Source organism: Hemiscyllium ocellatum, chromosome 20 (genome assembly GCF_020745735.1).
Source record: "Hemiscyllium ocellatum isolate sHemOce1 chromosome 20, sHemOce1.pat.X.cur, whole genome shotgun sequence".
Lineage (NCBI taxonomy): Eukaryota > Metazoa > Chordata > Chondrichthyes > Orectolobiformes > Hemiscylliidae > Hemiscyllium > Hemiscyllium ocellatum.
Window position 1 is genome coordinate 7,409,377 of NC_083420.1, and position 18,064 is coordinate 7,427,440.

At 40.5% G+C, this 18,064-nt stretch overlaps 1 protein-coding gene across 1 annotated transcript in view; it reads right to left on the bottom strand.

Annotated features, from left to right (window-relative positions):
- The window catches only part of cfap70 (cilia and flagella associated protein 70), a 97,610-nt gene extending 79,983 nt beyond the window's left edge, over nucleotides 1–17,627 (bottom strand). Inside the window, exons 1-6 of the mRNA XM_060840942.1 lie at nucleotides 17,554–17,627; nucleotides 14,925–15,038; nucleotides 13,363–13,546; nucleotides 11,187–11,285; nucleotides 11,014–11,096; nucleotides 9,636–9,812 (exon numbers count right to left, since the gene is read on the bottom strand). Coding sequence (XP_060696925.1) covers nucleotides 9,636–9,812; nucleotides 11,014–11,096; nucleotides 11,187–11,285; nucleotides 13,363–13,546; nucleotides 14,925–15,002 — 621 coding nt within the window. The 5' untranslated portion in view covers nucleotides 15,003–15,038; nucleotides 17,554–17,627. The remainder of the gene's footprint in view (nucleotides 1–9,635; nucleotides 9,813–11,013; nucleotides 11,097–11,186; nucleotides 11,286–13,362; nucleotides 13,547–14,924; nucleotides 15,039–17,553) is intronic.
- Between the last annotated feature and the right edge of the window lie 437 nt (nucleotides 17,628–18,064).

Sequence of the window (18,064 nt, forward strand, 5' to 3'; positions counted from 1 at the left end):
ACATGCTAAAACAATGCATCCCAGGTTTGAAGTACACTCTGTACAAAACAGTATTTCCTCATGTCACTTTTGGTTCATTTGCTCTTCACTCTAAATCATTGTCATCTGGATCTCAAGCCTTTTTTGTTTTCTCTCTTATCTACTCTGCTGAAACCCCTCCTGATTTTGAACAATTCCATCAAATCTTCTCTCAATCATCTCTTCCCTAAGGTGAACAGCCTCAGCAATTCGTACAAGTAAAGTCCCTTACACCTGGAATTACTCCCGCAAACCTTCAATCCATTATCTCTCATGCCTTCAGTCCTTCCTAAATTGTGTGCTCAAAATTGGTCACAAACTGTAAATGAGGTCAAACAAACACTTTATCTAACTTTTCTTTTGTATCCATGCTTCTCTAAAGCTTCATCCCATTATTAACCCCTTTCTCAATCTATGTTGCAACAACATTTGCATAGATGACACCATATCTTTCTGTTCCTGCATGCCTTTATTGCTTTTTCCTCATTTTTCCAAACAAAATCTATTACTTCACACTTATCTGTATTAATAAAACCTCCATAAAACATAATATATTCAGTTCATAGCAGTCGAGAACAGGGAGAGCTGGAGTTATATGGTTTTACATAGACGGAGGAAAGTAGATAAGGGAAGTAAGCTAAACTGAGTATCCAAGGAGTAGACTAAGATTTATTTTTATCTTCACATCTAGCCTGAAGTAGTAACGAAGACAGCTGATGGATTTAAAACCAGAAGCACGAGGCTGACAAAGGTATTTATGGAATCAGAAGACAGCAGTATAAAAGGTGGACTACAAAAGAGTAGTTTTGATGGAGTAGTTCACCATGTTAAAGGTGAGAATCAGAGGAAGAAAAGTTACAGTTGCGAAGCATGTTGCTTGTGAATTTGATCAGCAAGGAGGACTCAGTTGTACAAAGCTGATTGCTGTCTCCATAACATCTAATTTTGGAAATTCCCTCTACTGTACATTGTATCCACTTGGATCTCTTCCAGCTTACAGAGCCGCACTGACTTCATTCCAATTTATTACTAGATAATTACATTCCTAGAAAAGTTGTAAATTAAAAGAAAATTCTGAGTCTTTCGTGGTGTACCTCTATCTCTAGACCAGAAGGTCTGGCTTCATGTCCCATCTGTCCCGGGACATGAGTCATGTCTGAACAGGTAGGTTAGAACTAGTTTTCTAGGGCAGACAGTCATGTCATGACAATATCACTGGATTAGAAATCTGGGCCTGGGTTTTAAGTCTCACTACAATAGCTGTTGGTATTTAAATTCAACAAAAGAAGGCCGTTGTGCCTTTGGGCCTACGGTCCGAGTTCAAGCCACACCTATCCTGGAGATGTGTCATAACATGTCTAAAAAGGCCGTTTTAAAATAGAATTGGTAAGATGCTAAAAGACTGGGAAGAGAACTGTGGTTTCTCAAAATTCCAGAAATAAGAAGAAAGGTTACAATTGGGGATATAAAACGAAATGCAGAAAGAGAAATGTATGTAATGGAGCTGACTTTTATCACTTATTCCTGTTGATTAATTGTTCTGTGTGAAATCTTGATGAAGCTGAAAACTATATTTTCCAGTATTGTTTGTGAATCTTCACAATGGTAAGCAGAAATAGTGTATTTTACAGGGTGAACCACAACCGAATAAGTGGTAAAAAAATTGATGGCTGAGGCCAGGATACTGACATTATTTTACATTTGTAGAATGTAAAGATGACAGATATTTTTTTTTATAGATATTTTTATTTGAAATTTAACATTTTAACAAATTTACAAAAATAAACAAAACTCTCAAGTACAAACATTGATATAGAAATAAATCTTAAATATACAATAATCAAAATTTAACAAAAGAAAAATCCCGAAAGAGAAAAAACAAAACTCAATTAACTACTAATCTAACCTACAATTAGCCAGAGTGTATAATTGAGTCACTTACATCTTTCAAATAAGAGAAAATGTGAGAGAAAAAAAAGAAGTGGGGGGGAAAAAAAACCCCAACGATTAACATAGAAGTTGGATATTAAAATACTTGCTCGGAATGTGTTAACATCAGATATAACAAAACCCGTATTCGTATGGGATTCCTCTCCCAAGGGGCCCTGGACCAGCCATGTTTGTAATCTCAATTAAATAAAAGCCCATGTTAGGATAGCCAAAATATCTATGTAAAAGAGCTGCCATATTTTATAAAAAATAATTCGGTCTTTCGGTGCACCATATGTATAAGGAAGTCAAGGGGAATACATTCCATGATTAATCTATGCCAACTTGAAAATCCAGGGGAACCTTCAACCAGTTTACCAAAATATTTTTCCTTATATGGAAAGAGAGAACAGAAAATAATCTCTTCCTATTTGACATTCCAGGTGCACCACTTAACCGACTGATCAACCATAATCATCCGGGTAAATCCGAGACCCCCCGGGAGGGGAGACCCTATCTAAAACATCCCGAGCAAAGAGCATATAGAATTTACAAAAATAAAGGTTCTCTAATACACTCATAACAGTATGATAAAAAGGAAATTATTTCTAAATAATAAAAAAAAATAAAACATATTTGAATGGAGATTATCCCCCTTGTTCCCAGGGGGTATCACTTTTTTTCCAACGGTCCATCATATCCTCTCCCAACCAATGCCCCACCCTTGACCCAGGCACTCCTTAATAGGATGAGGAGAATTCAGATATAATACCGAGCTAGCGTTAACAGTGAGCACCCTACCCCCCCCCCCATACCTGAGTATATTTGGTAGTATCAATACCATGTATAAACATATATAACTATAAAATTACAACTTCAACAAATTATAATTAAATATAATAATATAAAATAGCAAGGGAAAATAGCCCCGCTCCTAGAGGCAAAAATAAAATAGAATAAGGTAACCACCTCTCCCCACCAACCTTAACCAAACCCCCCGGTTTATATATATATACATATATACACATACATGCATACATACATATATGTACATACACACATACATACGTATAATAATAAAATTAAAAAATACCCTAAGGGGGGGGAGAAAATCGTTAAGTGGAGAGCAAATAAATAATTCCCTCTCCCCCCCCCCAAGATAATAATAAACAGTAAGATAGGAAAAAGAAAAAAGGGGGGGGGATATAAATCGGAGTGGGGAAAAGGCAAGCCAACATACATTGTCTCTTACAATTTATTTAAGAGAGTCCAAAAATTCCTTAGCCTTTTCTGGCGATCTAAAATTATACCCGGATCCTTCGTGGTTAAAACATAGCGTCGCTGGGTAGCGTAAGGTGTATTGAATATTTGAGTCCCTTAAACACTTCTTCACCTCATCGAACGCCTTCCTCCTTCGGGCCAAAGCCGTGGAGAAGTCCTGAAATAACATGATCTTGGATCCTTTATAGATCATGGCTTTAGGATCTTTTCCAAGATTTCTAGAGGCATCTAGGAGTATCTGCCTCTCCCTATAGCTCTGCAGCCGGAACAGGACCGGGCGTGGGCGCTGGTTCGAGCCAGGCCCGCGTATTGCGACCCGGTAGGCCCATTCTACCCACACCTGGCCTGATCCAGCCTCCAGATCCAAAAATTGTGGCAACCACTGCTCCAGGAATGCTGTGAGCTGGCCTTTCTCTTCCCGTTCGGGAAGGCCCAGCAAACAAATATTTTTTCGGCGACCTCGATTATCGGCGCTCGAGTTCCTGGATGTCTCGGTCGTGCTTTTGTAGCTCGGCTGAGAGTGATTCCCAGCAATGTCGGGACTCTTCGATAAACGCGTCGATCTTCGCATCCAGCTTGGTAATCATCTCCACAAGGCTCGTTATTGTCGCTAAGTCCCCCGGGGCGGCTATGGCGCCTCAGCTGCAGCTGGAGAGGGAGAGGGTGGGGGAGGGGTTCCTGCTTGCTGAGAGCTGTGGGCTCTCCTCCCTTTAGTCATTTTTCCTAAGCGATTAGATTATTTAAATTTAATACTAATACTACCAAACAACTAATTATATTAAATAAGAGCTATTTTAGATGATTTGGTGAGTGTGGTGGGGGTGGGAGATCCACTTTGCCCAAGTCTTGGAAGGAGCACTGTAGGCTCAGACTTGCTGAGTCGCCACCATCTTGAATCTCCAGATATCTTTCTTAATTCAGAAAGATGAAAAGAAATTTTCATCTCTGGTGTTTGAGTACTGTAATGGGATGTTGTTGAGATTAATGGGATTGCATTTTTATAATGCTTCAAAGTCTTTAAATGTATTATATATATAGTTTACATAGAACATAGAACATAGAAAAATACAACGCAGTACAGGCCCTTCTGCCCTCGATGTTGCGCCGACCAAAACCTACCTAACCTACACTAGCCCAATAACCACCATATGCTTATCCAATGCCCACTTAAATGACCATAAAGAGGGAGAGTCCACCACTGCTACTGGCAGGGCATTCCATGAACTCACAACCCGCTGAGTAAAGAATCTACCCCGAACATCTGTCCTACACCTACCACCCCTTAATTTAAAGCTGTGTCCCCTAGTAACAGCTGACTCCATTAGCGGAAAAAGGTTCTCACTGTCAACCCTATCTAAACCCCTAATCATCTTGTACACCTCTATCAAATCTCCCCTAAACCTTCTTTTCTCCAATGAAAACAGCCCCAAGTGCCTCAGCCTTTCCTCATATGAACTTCCTACCATGCCAGGCAACATCCTGGTAAACCTCCTCTGCACTCGTTCCAATGCCTCCACGTCCTTCCTATAGTATGGCGACCAAAACTGCACACAATACTCCAGATGAGGCCAGACCAGAGTCTTATACAACTGCAACATGACCTCAGGACTCCGGAACTCAATTCCTCTACCAATAAAGCCCAGTACACCATATGCCTTCACAGCACTATTTATCTGGGTGGCAACTTTCAGAGATCTGTGTACATGGACACCAAGATCCCTCTGCTCATCCACACTACCAAGTAGCCTACCATTAGTCCAGTAATCCATCTTCTTGTTACTCCTACCAAAGTGAATGACTTCACACTTAGCTACATTGAACTCCATTTGCCACCTTTCTGCCCAGCTCTGCAATTTATCTATATCCCGCTGTAACCTGCCACATCCTTCTTCGCTGTCCACAACTCCACCGACTTTCGTGTCATCCGCAAACTTGCTCACCCAGCTTTCAAACCCCTCCTCTAGGTCATTTATAAAAATGACAAACAGCAATGGTCCCAAAACAGATCCTTGTGGAACACCGCTAGTAACTGCACTCCAAGATGAACCTATACCATCAACTACTACCCTCTGTCTCCTTCCAGCCAGCCAATTCCTAATCCAAACCTCTAATGCACCCTCAATGCCACACATCCGTAGTTTTTGCATTAGCCTACCATGGGGTACCTTATCGAACGCCTTGCTAAAATCCATATACACCACATCTACTGCTTTACCCTCGTCCACTTCCTTGGTCACTTTCTCAAAGAACTCAATAAGGTTTGTGAGACACGACCTGCCCTTCACAAAACCATGCTGACTATCCTTGATCACATTATTCCTATCCAGATGTTCATAAATCCTATCCCTTACAATTCTCTCTAAGACTTTGCCCACAACAGAAGTGAGACTCACTGGCCTATAGTTACTCGGGCTATCCCTACTCCCCTTCTTGAACAAGGGGACCACATTCGCTATCCTCCAGTCTTCTGGCACTATTCCCGTAGTCAACGACGACATAAAAATCAAGGCCAATGGCTCCGCTATCTCCTCCCTACCTTCCCAGAGGATCCTAAGATAAATGCCATCAGGCCCAGGGGACTTATCTATTTTCATCCTTTCCAGTATTCCCCAGACCTCTTCCCTACATACCTCAAGGCCATCCATTCTAATCACTTGTGACTCAATATTCACATCAGCAACGATGTCCTGTTCCTGAGTGAATACTGACGAAAAGTATTGATTTAGTGTCTCTCCAATCTCCTCCGCCTCCACGCACAACTTTCCACTACTATCCTTGACTGGACCGATACCTACCCTAGTCATCCTTTTATTCCTGACATACTTATAGAAAGCCTTTGGGTTTTCCCTAATCCTACCAACTAAGGACTTTTCATGTCCCCTTCTCACTGCTCTTAGCTCTCTCTTTAGATCCTTCCTGGCTACCTTATAACTCTCAATCGCCCCAACTGAACCTTCACGCCTCATCTTTACATAGGCCGCCCTCTTCCCTTCCACAAGGGATTCCAATTCCTTACTAAACCACGGCTCCCACACAAGACCCTTTACTCCATGCCTGACTGGTACATACTTATCAAGGACACCCAATAGCTTTTCCTTGAACAATCTCCACATATCATTTGTGTTCTTCCCTTGAAGCCTATTTTTCCAATCCACTCATCCTAAGTCATGCCTCACCGCATCATAATTTCCCTGCCCCCAGCTATAACTCTTGCCCTGCAGTGCACACTTATCCCTCTCCATCACTAGAGTAAAAGTCACCGAGTTGTGGTCACTGTCCCCGAAGTGCTCACCTACCTCCAAGTCTAACACCTAGCCTGGTTCATTACCTAGAACCAAATCCAGTATAGCCTCACCTCTTGTTGGCCTGTCTACATATTGTGTCAGGAAACCCTCCTGCACACATTGGACAAACACCGACCCATCTAATGAACTCGAGCTATAGCTTTCCCAGTCAATATCTGGGAAGTTAAAGTCCCCCATAACAACCACCCTGCTACCTTCACTCTTCTCCTGAATCATCCTCGCAATACTTTCCTCTACTTCTCTCGGACTATTAGGAGGCCTGTAGAAAACTCCTAACAGGGTGACCTCACCTTTCCTATTTCTAACCTCAGCCCAAACTACCTCAGATGGCAAGTCTTCCTCCATCGTCCTCTCCACCGCTGTAATACTATCCTTGACAAGCAATGCCACACCTCCCCCTCTTTTACCCCCATCTCTGACCCTGCTAAAACATTTAAACCCTGGAACCTGCAACAGCCATTTCTGTCCCTGTTCCACCCACGCTGCAAATTCACCTACCTTATTTCTTATACTTCTGGCATTGAAGTATACACACTTCAAGCCACCTTCCTGTTTACAGGCACCCTCCTTCGAGATCGATGCCTTGTTCCTAACCTCCCTACACTCAAGTTCCTGTAACCCTAAAGCTACAGTCCAGGTTCCCATGCTCCTGCAGAGTTAGTTTAAACCCTCCAAAAGAGTTTGATTTATTCTATTTATTTTTCATTACTTTTGCTGAATAAACTTCACTTTTATGGTTAAACCTGAAACTGTAGCATTATATGTTCACCTTTCAGAGAAAGACGACCTCATCAAAACTAAAATCAAAGTATAACACGATCTATTTAGCCAGATTTCAGTCTGACATCTGCCTTGTCCTGTTGTTATGAAAATTTGGATGTACTATACTTTTGGGAGAGTAAAAGATATCAGTGAAAGCACTAAGTGTTCTCAATAAAACACTTAAGTAACATGCGGTCCAACTACTGGTGTAACCGGTTGCCTGGAAATTACAAAACAGATTTGAATTAGGCCAATCAGTTCAAATTATACCTTGAAAACTACCAAATTCCAATCAAGTTTTAATTGAGTATATTGACAATCTTAAAAGCCAATGACACAATCCGATGCTTTGGGGTATAAGATTGGGGAAAATTGAACAGTTCGGAGGAGAACTGCCACCTGACCAACAGATGTATGTTAGAACACTCTGAGAGGTACCCGTCATGAGAAGGAGTTTGCATAGAGATAAACCTCAACATTGACCTGGAGAGCCAATCTACCCATAAAGATAAAGAGAAAATTCAACCGCTGGCTGGTTTTAAAATTTGGATTTTTCTGTAAATCTTAATTTAGAATTTGGAACAATCTAATATTATAGAAGGAATGGTAAAAGATGGATTAGAGGGAGGAATTGTAAATAGTTGTTCATTAATCATTCTCTGGGTTGGGATATCTGGTCAGCATGGTCGAGTTGGACCGAAGGGTCTGTTACCATTCTGTACATTTCTATGACTCTGTTATACTTTAAGAAATAAAGTTGTTAATTTTTCCTTTAACTAGTTTTTGGCCTTACGAATTTTCACAGATTACTGTATTGGATAAATCCTTTCTGTGTGGCCGGTTTAAAATTAAGAAAGAGAGTTATCCTGTGTCGTAACACTGTAATAATATCATGGGATCGCAACACTGCTTAAAGTCATGACCTTCTCCAGACTGTTGATCCAACAGAATGATTTATTTCTGTGGGTTTTGTTTTGGTTTTTTCTAAGCAGCACACAACGTATTTTTGAAATATTCCCTTATTTCTGTGGCTTGAGCCTTCGAAGAGAAAGTGTAGGTAGCTTGGTGGCCACAAAAATCCTAATTTTTCCTGCAACTGTCTTAGTTTAGTTTCTTTTATAACCCTGCCTTTCATTCTGCTAGTGCCCACAAACACTTCCTAATCATGGGACCGTCTACTTTTATCTATTGTCCATTTTATCTAGTTGCTTTAGGCCACTTTTCTCATTTTGAGATCTGCCTGGATTACTCCTATCAGGATGACCACCAGAAATCCTCTATATCTTTTCCTCCAGAATGAATCCTCCAAATACGTACCGGATCTGTGAGTCTCTAGTTATCCAATGTTGTAGCCCCTGCTGTCAATCTATGGCCTGCTCAGCTTGGACATCTAGCCAGTTTTTATACTTAGTGATTTCAGAGAAGATTTGCAGCTCAGGTTGATGATAAGTATGTAAGTTAGCTTGAGACATTTCGTCACCATACAAGGTAAGATCATCAGCAAGAGTCTCTGGTGAAGCACTGGTGGTATGTCCCGCCTCTCTATTTATAGGTCTTGGTTTCTTAAGGTGGGTGCTGTCATTTCCAGTTCTTTTTTTCAAGGGAAGGTAAATGGGGTATAAATCAATGTGCTTATTGATGGAATTCTGATTAGAATACCATGCCTTTAAGAATTCTCGTGCGTGTCTTTGTTTCTCCTGTCCATGGATGTGTGCGTTGTCCCTGTATGGTGTCCTTCTTTGTATGTATAGAAACTAGTGATAGTGGATCATGTTTTTTGGGAAAGGAGGCTACTGTTGGATTGTCTACATTGCCAATGGATTTAAATGTTCTTGCGAAGGCATCTCTGATGATACTTTTTCAGGGCTTTGAAGTGCCTGTTGGGTTGGCCAAGTCTCTGATGCATATAGGAGCATGAAGATCACTGTCATCCCGTAAAACATCACCTTAATCCAAAACTAGGTACCACAAACCTAGTCACAAGTAAATCTCACCACGAACCTAGTCACAAGTAAATCTCTTGATAGTCACAAGTAAATCTCTTAATAAATTCAAAAGAAAGTTCTTTCAAAATATGGTGAGAATATGTATAACACACAACTACATTGAGTGTTTGAGGTGTGAAGCAATGATGCAATTAAAGGGCAGCTATCTAAGTACTAGGAAGAAAAATAATAGAAAGATGCACTAATAGAATGGGTGGAGTAAGATGGAAGGAAGTTCATATGGAAGAAAAACAGGGCATGAAAGAGCTGGGTGGCTTGTTTCAGTGCTTTTTAGTCAATGTAAGAAAGCCTGATGTGGCGAGTACATTCTAAAGTAATGGGTTCCTTTACTTACTGAAGTAGCTGTTGGCAGCTGCAGAGAAACCATATAGTTAAACTGTGGTCCAGTGAGGGCCCAGACATCAGGTACTGAGTAGGCACACTCTGTTGTGATCCTCAGAAGATTTGACTCTTCTAATTGGGCTTCAGAAAGCAATGGTTCTGGGATGGACACCGCAATGTCCAGCTGGGACTGTTCATAAAACACAAATCACAGATGATACAAAATTATTCTGCTAATCATCATTGTTTTGGTTTAACAAAACTCATAAACTAATATTTAAAAACAGTTTGATGGTTTCTGATAATCTGATTTCCAAGCAAAATGCTAAGTGATTTAATGAATTGCTTATAGGCAGGACAAGTTCTATTCCATTTGTTTCTTCAGTTTCTTGGATCTCCCCTTACCCCATGCTCCACTGCCTATCTTGAACTGAGATGGCAGATAGTCTGTCAACAATGCTTGTTCAATGGCCAATAACACCATGAGGATAGAATGTTCCCAGATTTCATTTATCTTCTTTCTTCTGGAGAATTACCTCCCACTTTCAAATAGGCCTAAACTTCTTTGCCCAGATTAATACAAAGTGTTATAATTCCAAAAGTCAATTGGAAAATTTTCAGGAGCTGATGGCTTAGTGGCATTATCACTAAATTATTAATTCCAAAATCCTGGAAATGCTCTGGCGTTCCAGGTTTGAATCCTGCCATAACAGATGATGGCTTCTGAATTCAATAAAAATTTATAATTACAAATCCAATGTTCACCATAAAACCACTATTGGCTATAACAAACAGGTATGGACGCATCTGTCCTCATGTGGCCCACATGTGACTCCAGACCCACAGCAATGTGGCTAACTCTTAAATGCCTCTCAGCAGTAAATGTTAGCTTAGCTAGTGATGCCTACATCACATAAATAATCCATAGTAAGGATATAGCATATAAGGTCCTGGGGAGTATTGACAAGGTGGATGTGGACAGAACGTGTTCTCTATTGGGACAATCTAAAATTATGGGTCGCCCATTTAAAAAAAGAGGTTAGGGAAATTCTCTTTCTAAAAAGATTGTAGAAGCAGAGTCCTTGAATAATTTTAAGGTAGAGCTTGAATGGTTTTGTGTATTTGACGTGACAATCAGACCAGCCATGATCTTATTGAATGGCAAAGCAGGCTAAAGAGGCTGAATAGCCTAATCTGATCCTTGTTCATTAAACTGGAGCCAATCTTTACAGAGTCCAAAATAACTCTTCTAATGCTAACTCTGTTTTTCTGTCAACAGATACTGCCAGACATGCTGAGCCTCTCCAGGGCTGTTTATTTGTTAAAAATGTAATAGTGGATAGAAATAAGAATAACAAATCATATTAAACTGTGATCTATGTGCTGATTACCTTTGTTTCCTCCGATGCAGTTTGCTCCAAACCAGTTCCTGCTAAAGGGTGCAGTGTCATGGTCTTTGTGAATGTACATTCTCCTAAGGGTAAGAGAGTATTCAACATTAGCTGTGGGTGCCTCATGTCATCAGTTTCACTGAATAAATAAGTGGTATCACATGAGCACACACCTTGAGCCAGAGGCAACAGGTCCACTGTGGTTTGGCCGAGGATAATTACCTTCTCGTCTTTTTTTTTCTTCTCTTTTGGTAAAACCTCAATTACTGTCACTATAGTTTTATATAAAGAAGAAACATTTAGAAATAAAGTATAAGCAATTATCCAGACATGCTTTGACAAAAGAACAAAAAAAGATAAACATTCCCAAATGACAAAGTTAATTTTAACCTCTAGATTAGATTCCCTACAGTGTGGAAACACGCCCTTCGGCCCAACCAGTTCACACCGACCCTTTGAAGAGTAACTCACCCAGACCCATTTCCATCTGACTAATGCACTTAGTACTATGGGTAATTTAGCATGGCCAATTCACCTAACCTGCATATCTTTGGACTGTGGGAGGAAACCGCCCTGAAGAAATCCACGCAGACATGGGGAAAATGTGCAAACTCCACACAGTCAGTCACCCAAGACTGGAATCAAACCTGAGACCCTGGTGTTGTGAGGCAGCAGTGCTAACCACTGAGCCACCATGCCGCCCTAATACGTCGTTCTCGGTTTGGTGTCAATTTTTGTCTGCTTATGTTTTGGGAAGCACTTTGGAACAGACACTACATAAATGTACTCTGTTCTTAAATCAATTATTGTTAAATATTTTACTCAGGAGGTAAAATCTTCATCCCTATTTTGCCGTTCCAAAGATATCAAAGGTCAAGTGTTTGCTATCATTATTCTGTTAAATTTACAGCAACTTCTGGCAGCTGTGCACACACAGTTAAACATGGAGATCAAGATGTTGCTATGAGTGATTCTCAGCTCACCATAAGATGCACTGTTAAAATCCTCACACACATCATTGAATTAACATGAAAATCCAATTTAACACTGAAACTTTCACTGTGAGAATATTTGAAAATATTAGTGTCAATGCAATGTAACTGGGTCTTTAGCAAAATACAGTCAAATCATTGATGGATAACCTATCTGGCCTTAGAAAACCTGCTTAGAATTTTTAAAATGGAAATTTTAAATAATAATAGAAAGAAATTGTAAATATCAGTTTCTGGTGAGAGTGTCGGAGAAATTTGCCCAATAAGTTAGAGATCACAGAGCTCAGTTTGAAGTGAAATTGACAAACAGTTTATTACAAGCGATATCGCTGGAAGAGAAACTGAGTAGTCTGACACAGAACTGACAGTCTGTACAGGTACATCAGAATTTCTCTTCCCAGAGCTGAGGATGAGACCAGTTTTAATAATAATGCTGCACAATAAGGCTAATTAGAAATGGGGAAAATACAATGTATCTGGAAATGGAGTAATCTATTGACAATGATGCTAATTGGAAAGTAGTTATCGGATGAATGCCCTGTTCCTTCACACAATGCAACATCCTGACAGTATCAATGGTTCCATTCCTCTTCGCAGGTAGGTGTTAATGTCTCCTCTGAAGTGGTGAGTTGCTTCCATTGTCTTGTCCTGGGAGCAATGCTCTTGCTGGTGCCTCTCTGTCTGACCTGCTCTTTGTGTGGCTTTAGTATTGCTGGGTTGTGAACCTGCCCTTGGGGTTTAGGATATCTGTGGTGCTCTGTCATTGTTAGTGAGCTTGAAATGTATTCATTTGTCTGCATGTGCTGTCTGGTTTGGCTTGTCAAACTAATTGGGCATTCTGGGTGTTTTTTGGTATCATTGGCCAATTTTGCTTTTGTGGACCTATCGTGTGTCAGCAGGGTGGCAAATCTTTTCCCACAGAGAGAAAAAGAATTAACAATTCAATAACTTTTGATCAGAACAACTGACCAAAATATAATATTGTGGTCACAATCAGGCAAAACTAAAGTCAGGTCTCAATATATGGAGACACTGCAAGATTATTCTCTCACACAGAACTGGATGTTTTTATTTGACCATTTCTGCAATAATTAGAAGTCCTGGTTATTGCAGCGACTAAACTTCTGTTATCTAGTTTAACAGTGTATTACTATATTTAATTATTTAATATTCCTGGGTTCAGTTCAATGGTATAATTAACTTTTACAGTCTAGATTTCAATGATATTATGACATATCCCACACCTCTGTCCTTAAGAATATCTTGGTTCTAATATGTTCAGTCTTATTCATCTACATACCTATCTGTACGTATATGAATGCTTGTAATTCAATGGTTAATTAAAGCAGAAACTTACAAATTACAGGTTTATGCACCAGGTTGTCTAATCCTTGAATGCCATCAAACGTGCAGTCAAAACTGGTTGTAAAGTTGTACTCTATTTCATTTTCTGTCATCTGCAACTTTCCAGAGTCTCCGAGTTGGAAGTTATTATATTCCGCATGGACATAAGTCACTGGGCTCTCTCCTTTGCTCCCTTTCTGTGAGGCAAATAGAACAGACTAGTCATGATCTTTTTTTTATAAATGAGCTTCTGAAATAAAGAAGACTTGCATTTATATAGCACTTCAAATGACGTTATGATCCTAACAATAATGTTAGATAAATCAGATCACAAAGTGAAACCCACCTTTGCAGTTTTATTACTGTGGTGATTAGTCATTGAACATATTCCCATGAGCTGCCAGTATCCTTCTAACATAAGAATACAAACACTGGCTTATTAACTCAGTTGGTCAGATCACTGCTTTGTGATGCAGAATAACAACAACCGCATGGGTTCAGTTTCCACACCTGCTGTGGTTACCATGAAGGTCTTACTTTATTAACTTCACCTGAGGTATGGTGATCCTCAGATTAAATTCATCACGAGTCCTCTCTCTCTCTCTCTCTCTCTCTCATGAGAAAATGGCCTTATAATCTGCTGGGACTATGGCAACTTTGCCTTTATTATACAAAAGAAACATATTTTTAAAAACTTGATACATGTAGCCTTTTATGGATCAGACCAGGCCCCCTCAAAATATTTTAATAAGGTAACTTAGACCCTAACTTTTTCTTATTTTTAAAGGCAATTATAAAGCATTTATTACTGATGTGATGCAACTGGTCAAATTACTCGACGTTAAGCAAAACACAATTTATTTAAATACTGTTGTTAAAATATGATAGAAGAGAAAGGAATTTAGAATATCTTAACTCTCTTGGAAAACTTAAGAGAATAATAAGAACAGTAACTATTACTAATTAACTGTTGCAATACAGTAACATCCCACAAACACATCCTTTAGCAAAAAGGACGATTCAAACACAGTCTCACATGCAGGAGAGAAAAAAAATCAAGGGAAAATTCAGAGAGGGTAGCAGCCACAAAACACTCTTTGAAATTTCCAATTCAAAGAGCTCTGATATTAATGAAAAAAACAAGACCCAGAAATCTGGATAAGTGACAGCTGGCTACATTCATTTGGGCTGTTTAAAAAAAACCAAAAGCCAGGTAAACTGTTTACTCAAGAGGTATTCAATATGCAGTTAGATCCCCTAGCATTAGCATAACATGTATAACCAATGTTATACAAACAGATTATTTGGTTATTATCACATTGCTGTTTGTGGGGCATCCTGTGTTCAAATGAGCTGCTGTACTTCCTGCATAACAGCAATGGCAGCACATCATTAGCAGTAATGCTCTTTGGAACACCATGTGTCTGTGAGAGGTGCAATATAAATGCAAGGCTTTTCTTTTGAAGAATCAACTCACAAATGCAGTCATCTTTTGTTTAAGTTATGTATACACTAAATGTAAAAGACCCTTAAAAGGTCCCAATTATACAAGCTCTGATGGCTGGAGATACATACCAAGTTTCTGGCCCTCAGTACTGTGATTTGCACAGGCACTGGACTGCGTTCCTTAAACTCGCCCACAGGATTCTCCATATGTATACCCCACTTGTGGAACTACACCAAAGGTATCTTTTATGGTAAAGCATAAAAAGAAAAAGAAATCACTAACAGCAGATACAGAACTCAAATGTATGCACCAATTCACGATGAGTGTGCTTACAACAAGAAGAGTGGATATTATTGCATAATGGCTTAACATGCAGATTTCCAACCTAATTTGCATCCAATCTTAAACAACTCATTAAGCCATCATCTCTCTCCAAACCTACATAACCTTAGTTTAGACAGTGTTGTTTCTAATACTCCTTTTACCACCACAGAATTTGGTATTACATTGATTTAAAGGAGCCATATATGTTACTTCAGTTGTCTGTTTCTGTATATTTTCAATGGATGTGGGAGTTGTTGTAAATTCCTAATTGTTCTTGCACCGTGTGTCTTGTCGGGATACTTAAGGGTTAGCTACATTGTCCAGAGGCTTACTTAGACCAAGTAAAAAGTATTCCGGATTTCCTCCTGAAGGACATTAGAACAAAGACCAAAGGAAATTTACAGCCCAGGCACAGGCCCTTCAGCCCTCCAAGCTTGTGCCAATCCAAATCCGCTGTCTAAGCCTATCGCCCAATTCCAAAGGATCTGTATGCCTCTACTCCTCACCTATTCATGCATCCATCCAGACACACCTTAAATAAATCTACCATGCCTGCCTCTACTATCTCTGCTGGCAACCCGTTCCAGGCACCTACTACCCTCTGTGTAAAGTACTTTCCGCGTGTATTGCCCTTAGATTTTTCTCCTCTCATCTTGAACGCGTGACCTCTTGTTATTGAATACCTCACCCTGGGAAAAAGCTTATCTCTATCCACTCTACCTATAACCTTCATGATTTTGTAGATCTCAATCAGGTCCCCCCCAATCTCCTTTTTTCTAATGAAAACAATCCTAACCTCTCTTCATAGCTATCACCTTCCATACTAGGCAACATCTTTGTAAAACTTCTCTGCACCCTCTCCAAACGGACCAAATCCTTTCGGTAATGTGGCGACCAGAACTGTACACAGTATTCTAAATGAAGCCGAACCAAAGTCTTGTACAATTTTAACATGACCTGCCAGCTTATACTCAATACCCTTTCCAATGAAGGCAAGCATACCATATGCCTTCTTGACCACTCTATCACCCTGTGCAGCCACCTTCAGGATATAATGGACCTGAACTCTCAGATCTCTCTGTTCATTAACTTTTCCCACGTCTCTTCCATTTACAGCATAGTTTGCTTTAGAATGCGACCTTCCAAAATGCTTCATTTCATATTTGCCAGATTGAACTCCATCTGCCACTTCTCTGCCCAACTCTCCAGTATTCTCCTGTATTCTTTGACAGTCCCCAATGCTTTCTGTTAATCCACAAACGTACGGAAGAGACCACCAATGCCTTCTTCTACATCATTTATGTGTAATGCAAACAAACGTGGCCCCAGCACTGATCCCTATGGAACACCACTGGTCATCTTTCTCCATTTCGAGAAACTCCCTTCAACTACTACTCTGTCTCCTGTTGCTCAACCAGTTCTTTAGATAGAACACATTAGTCAAACAATTAGATTTTTATCATAATCAGCAATGTTTCCATGGTCACCAGGTTTATATTTCAAACATTTTTCATGTAACTGAATTTAAATTCTACCACCTTGATGGGATTTGAACTGAAGTCCCTTACCTGGACCTCTGGATTGCTAACTGAGTGATATCTCCATTTTGTCACTACCTCCCCACTTACATCGTTCAATGCATGATATAAAGGACATTATTTAAAAACTGGGTATTGAGGTACAGGGAAAAAGATTAGTTTTATCAATGGACTGTGCATTGCCTCAACGAGTTTAGAAGATTAAGGGGAGATCTAATGAGTTTAGAAGATTAAGGGGAGATCTAATAGAAACTTACAAGATAATACATGGCTTGGAAAGGGTGGACGCTAGGAAATTGTTTCTGTTAGGCGAGGAAACTAGGACCCGTGGACACAGCCTTAGAATTAGAGGGGGTAAATTCAGAACCAAAGAAGTAGGTACCTGAAAAGCAGGTTGACCAACCAACCCAACCACCCCGTGGCTCAACACTTTAACTCTCCCTCCCACTCCACCGAGGACATGCAGGTCCTTGGACTCCTCCATCGCCAGAACATAACAACACGACGGCTGGAGGAGGAGCGCCTCATCTTCCGCCTGGGAACCCTCTAACCACAAGGGATGAACTCAGATATCTCCAGTTTCCTCATTTCCCCTCCCCCCCCACCTTGTCTCAGTCGATTCCCTTGAACTCAGCACCGCCCTCCTAACCTGCAATCTTCTTCCTGACCTCTCCGCCCCCACCCCACTCCGGCCTATCACCCTCACCTTGACCTCCTTCCACTTATCACATCTCCATCACCCCTCCCCCAAGTCCCTCCTCCCTACCTTTTATCTGAGCCTGCCTGGCACCCTCTCCTCATTCCTGATGAAGGGCTCTGGCCCGAAACGTCGAATCTCCTGCTCCTTGGATGCTGCCTGACCTGCTGCGCTTTAACCAGCAACACATTTTCATACCTCAGATGGACTCCAGTCTCAAGATGATTCAATAGCGATCTCCCAGCCTCATGAACCTTGAAATGAAGCCCAGTGTGGTCTGGAGGCTAAATGGCAGTGTGATCTGTTTGGAACACCGTTGTTCTGAACTTTTATTTCTGCAATGCTTCTTGTTTCTAAATTTTTCTAAGATCTTGTCACTGAAGAAGCTGTACACAGGCACCTTTGTACCTAAGATGACACTGTAAGTGGCAACATATAAACTTTTTGTTGTACTTATTTCAGTACATGTGACAATAAAGCTTACTGTATACACCCTCCAGCAAGAACCAAGGCTCCAGCTTGGCGTTGGGTTGTTGACATGGGAACGGACCGAGCCGACGCTCGAGCCACTCAGCGAAAGGGAAGCCGTCCAGGCCAATAGGATGGAGCAGCGGACCAGACCAATGGGATGGAGTGCAATGGAAGCTGCAACCAATGAAATAGAGCAACAGCTAAACCAATAGGGTGGAGAGAAATGGAAGCTGCAGCC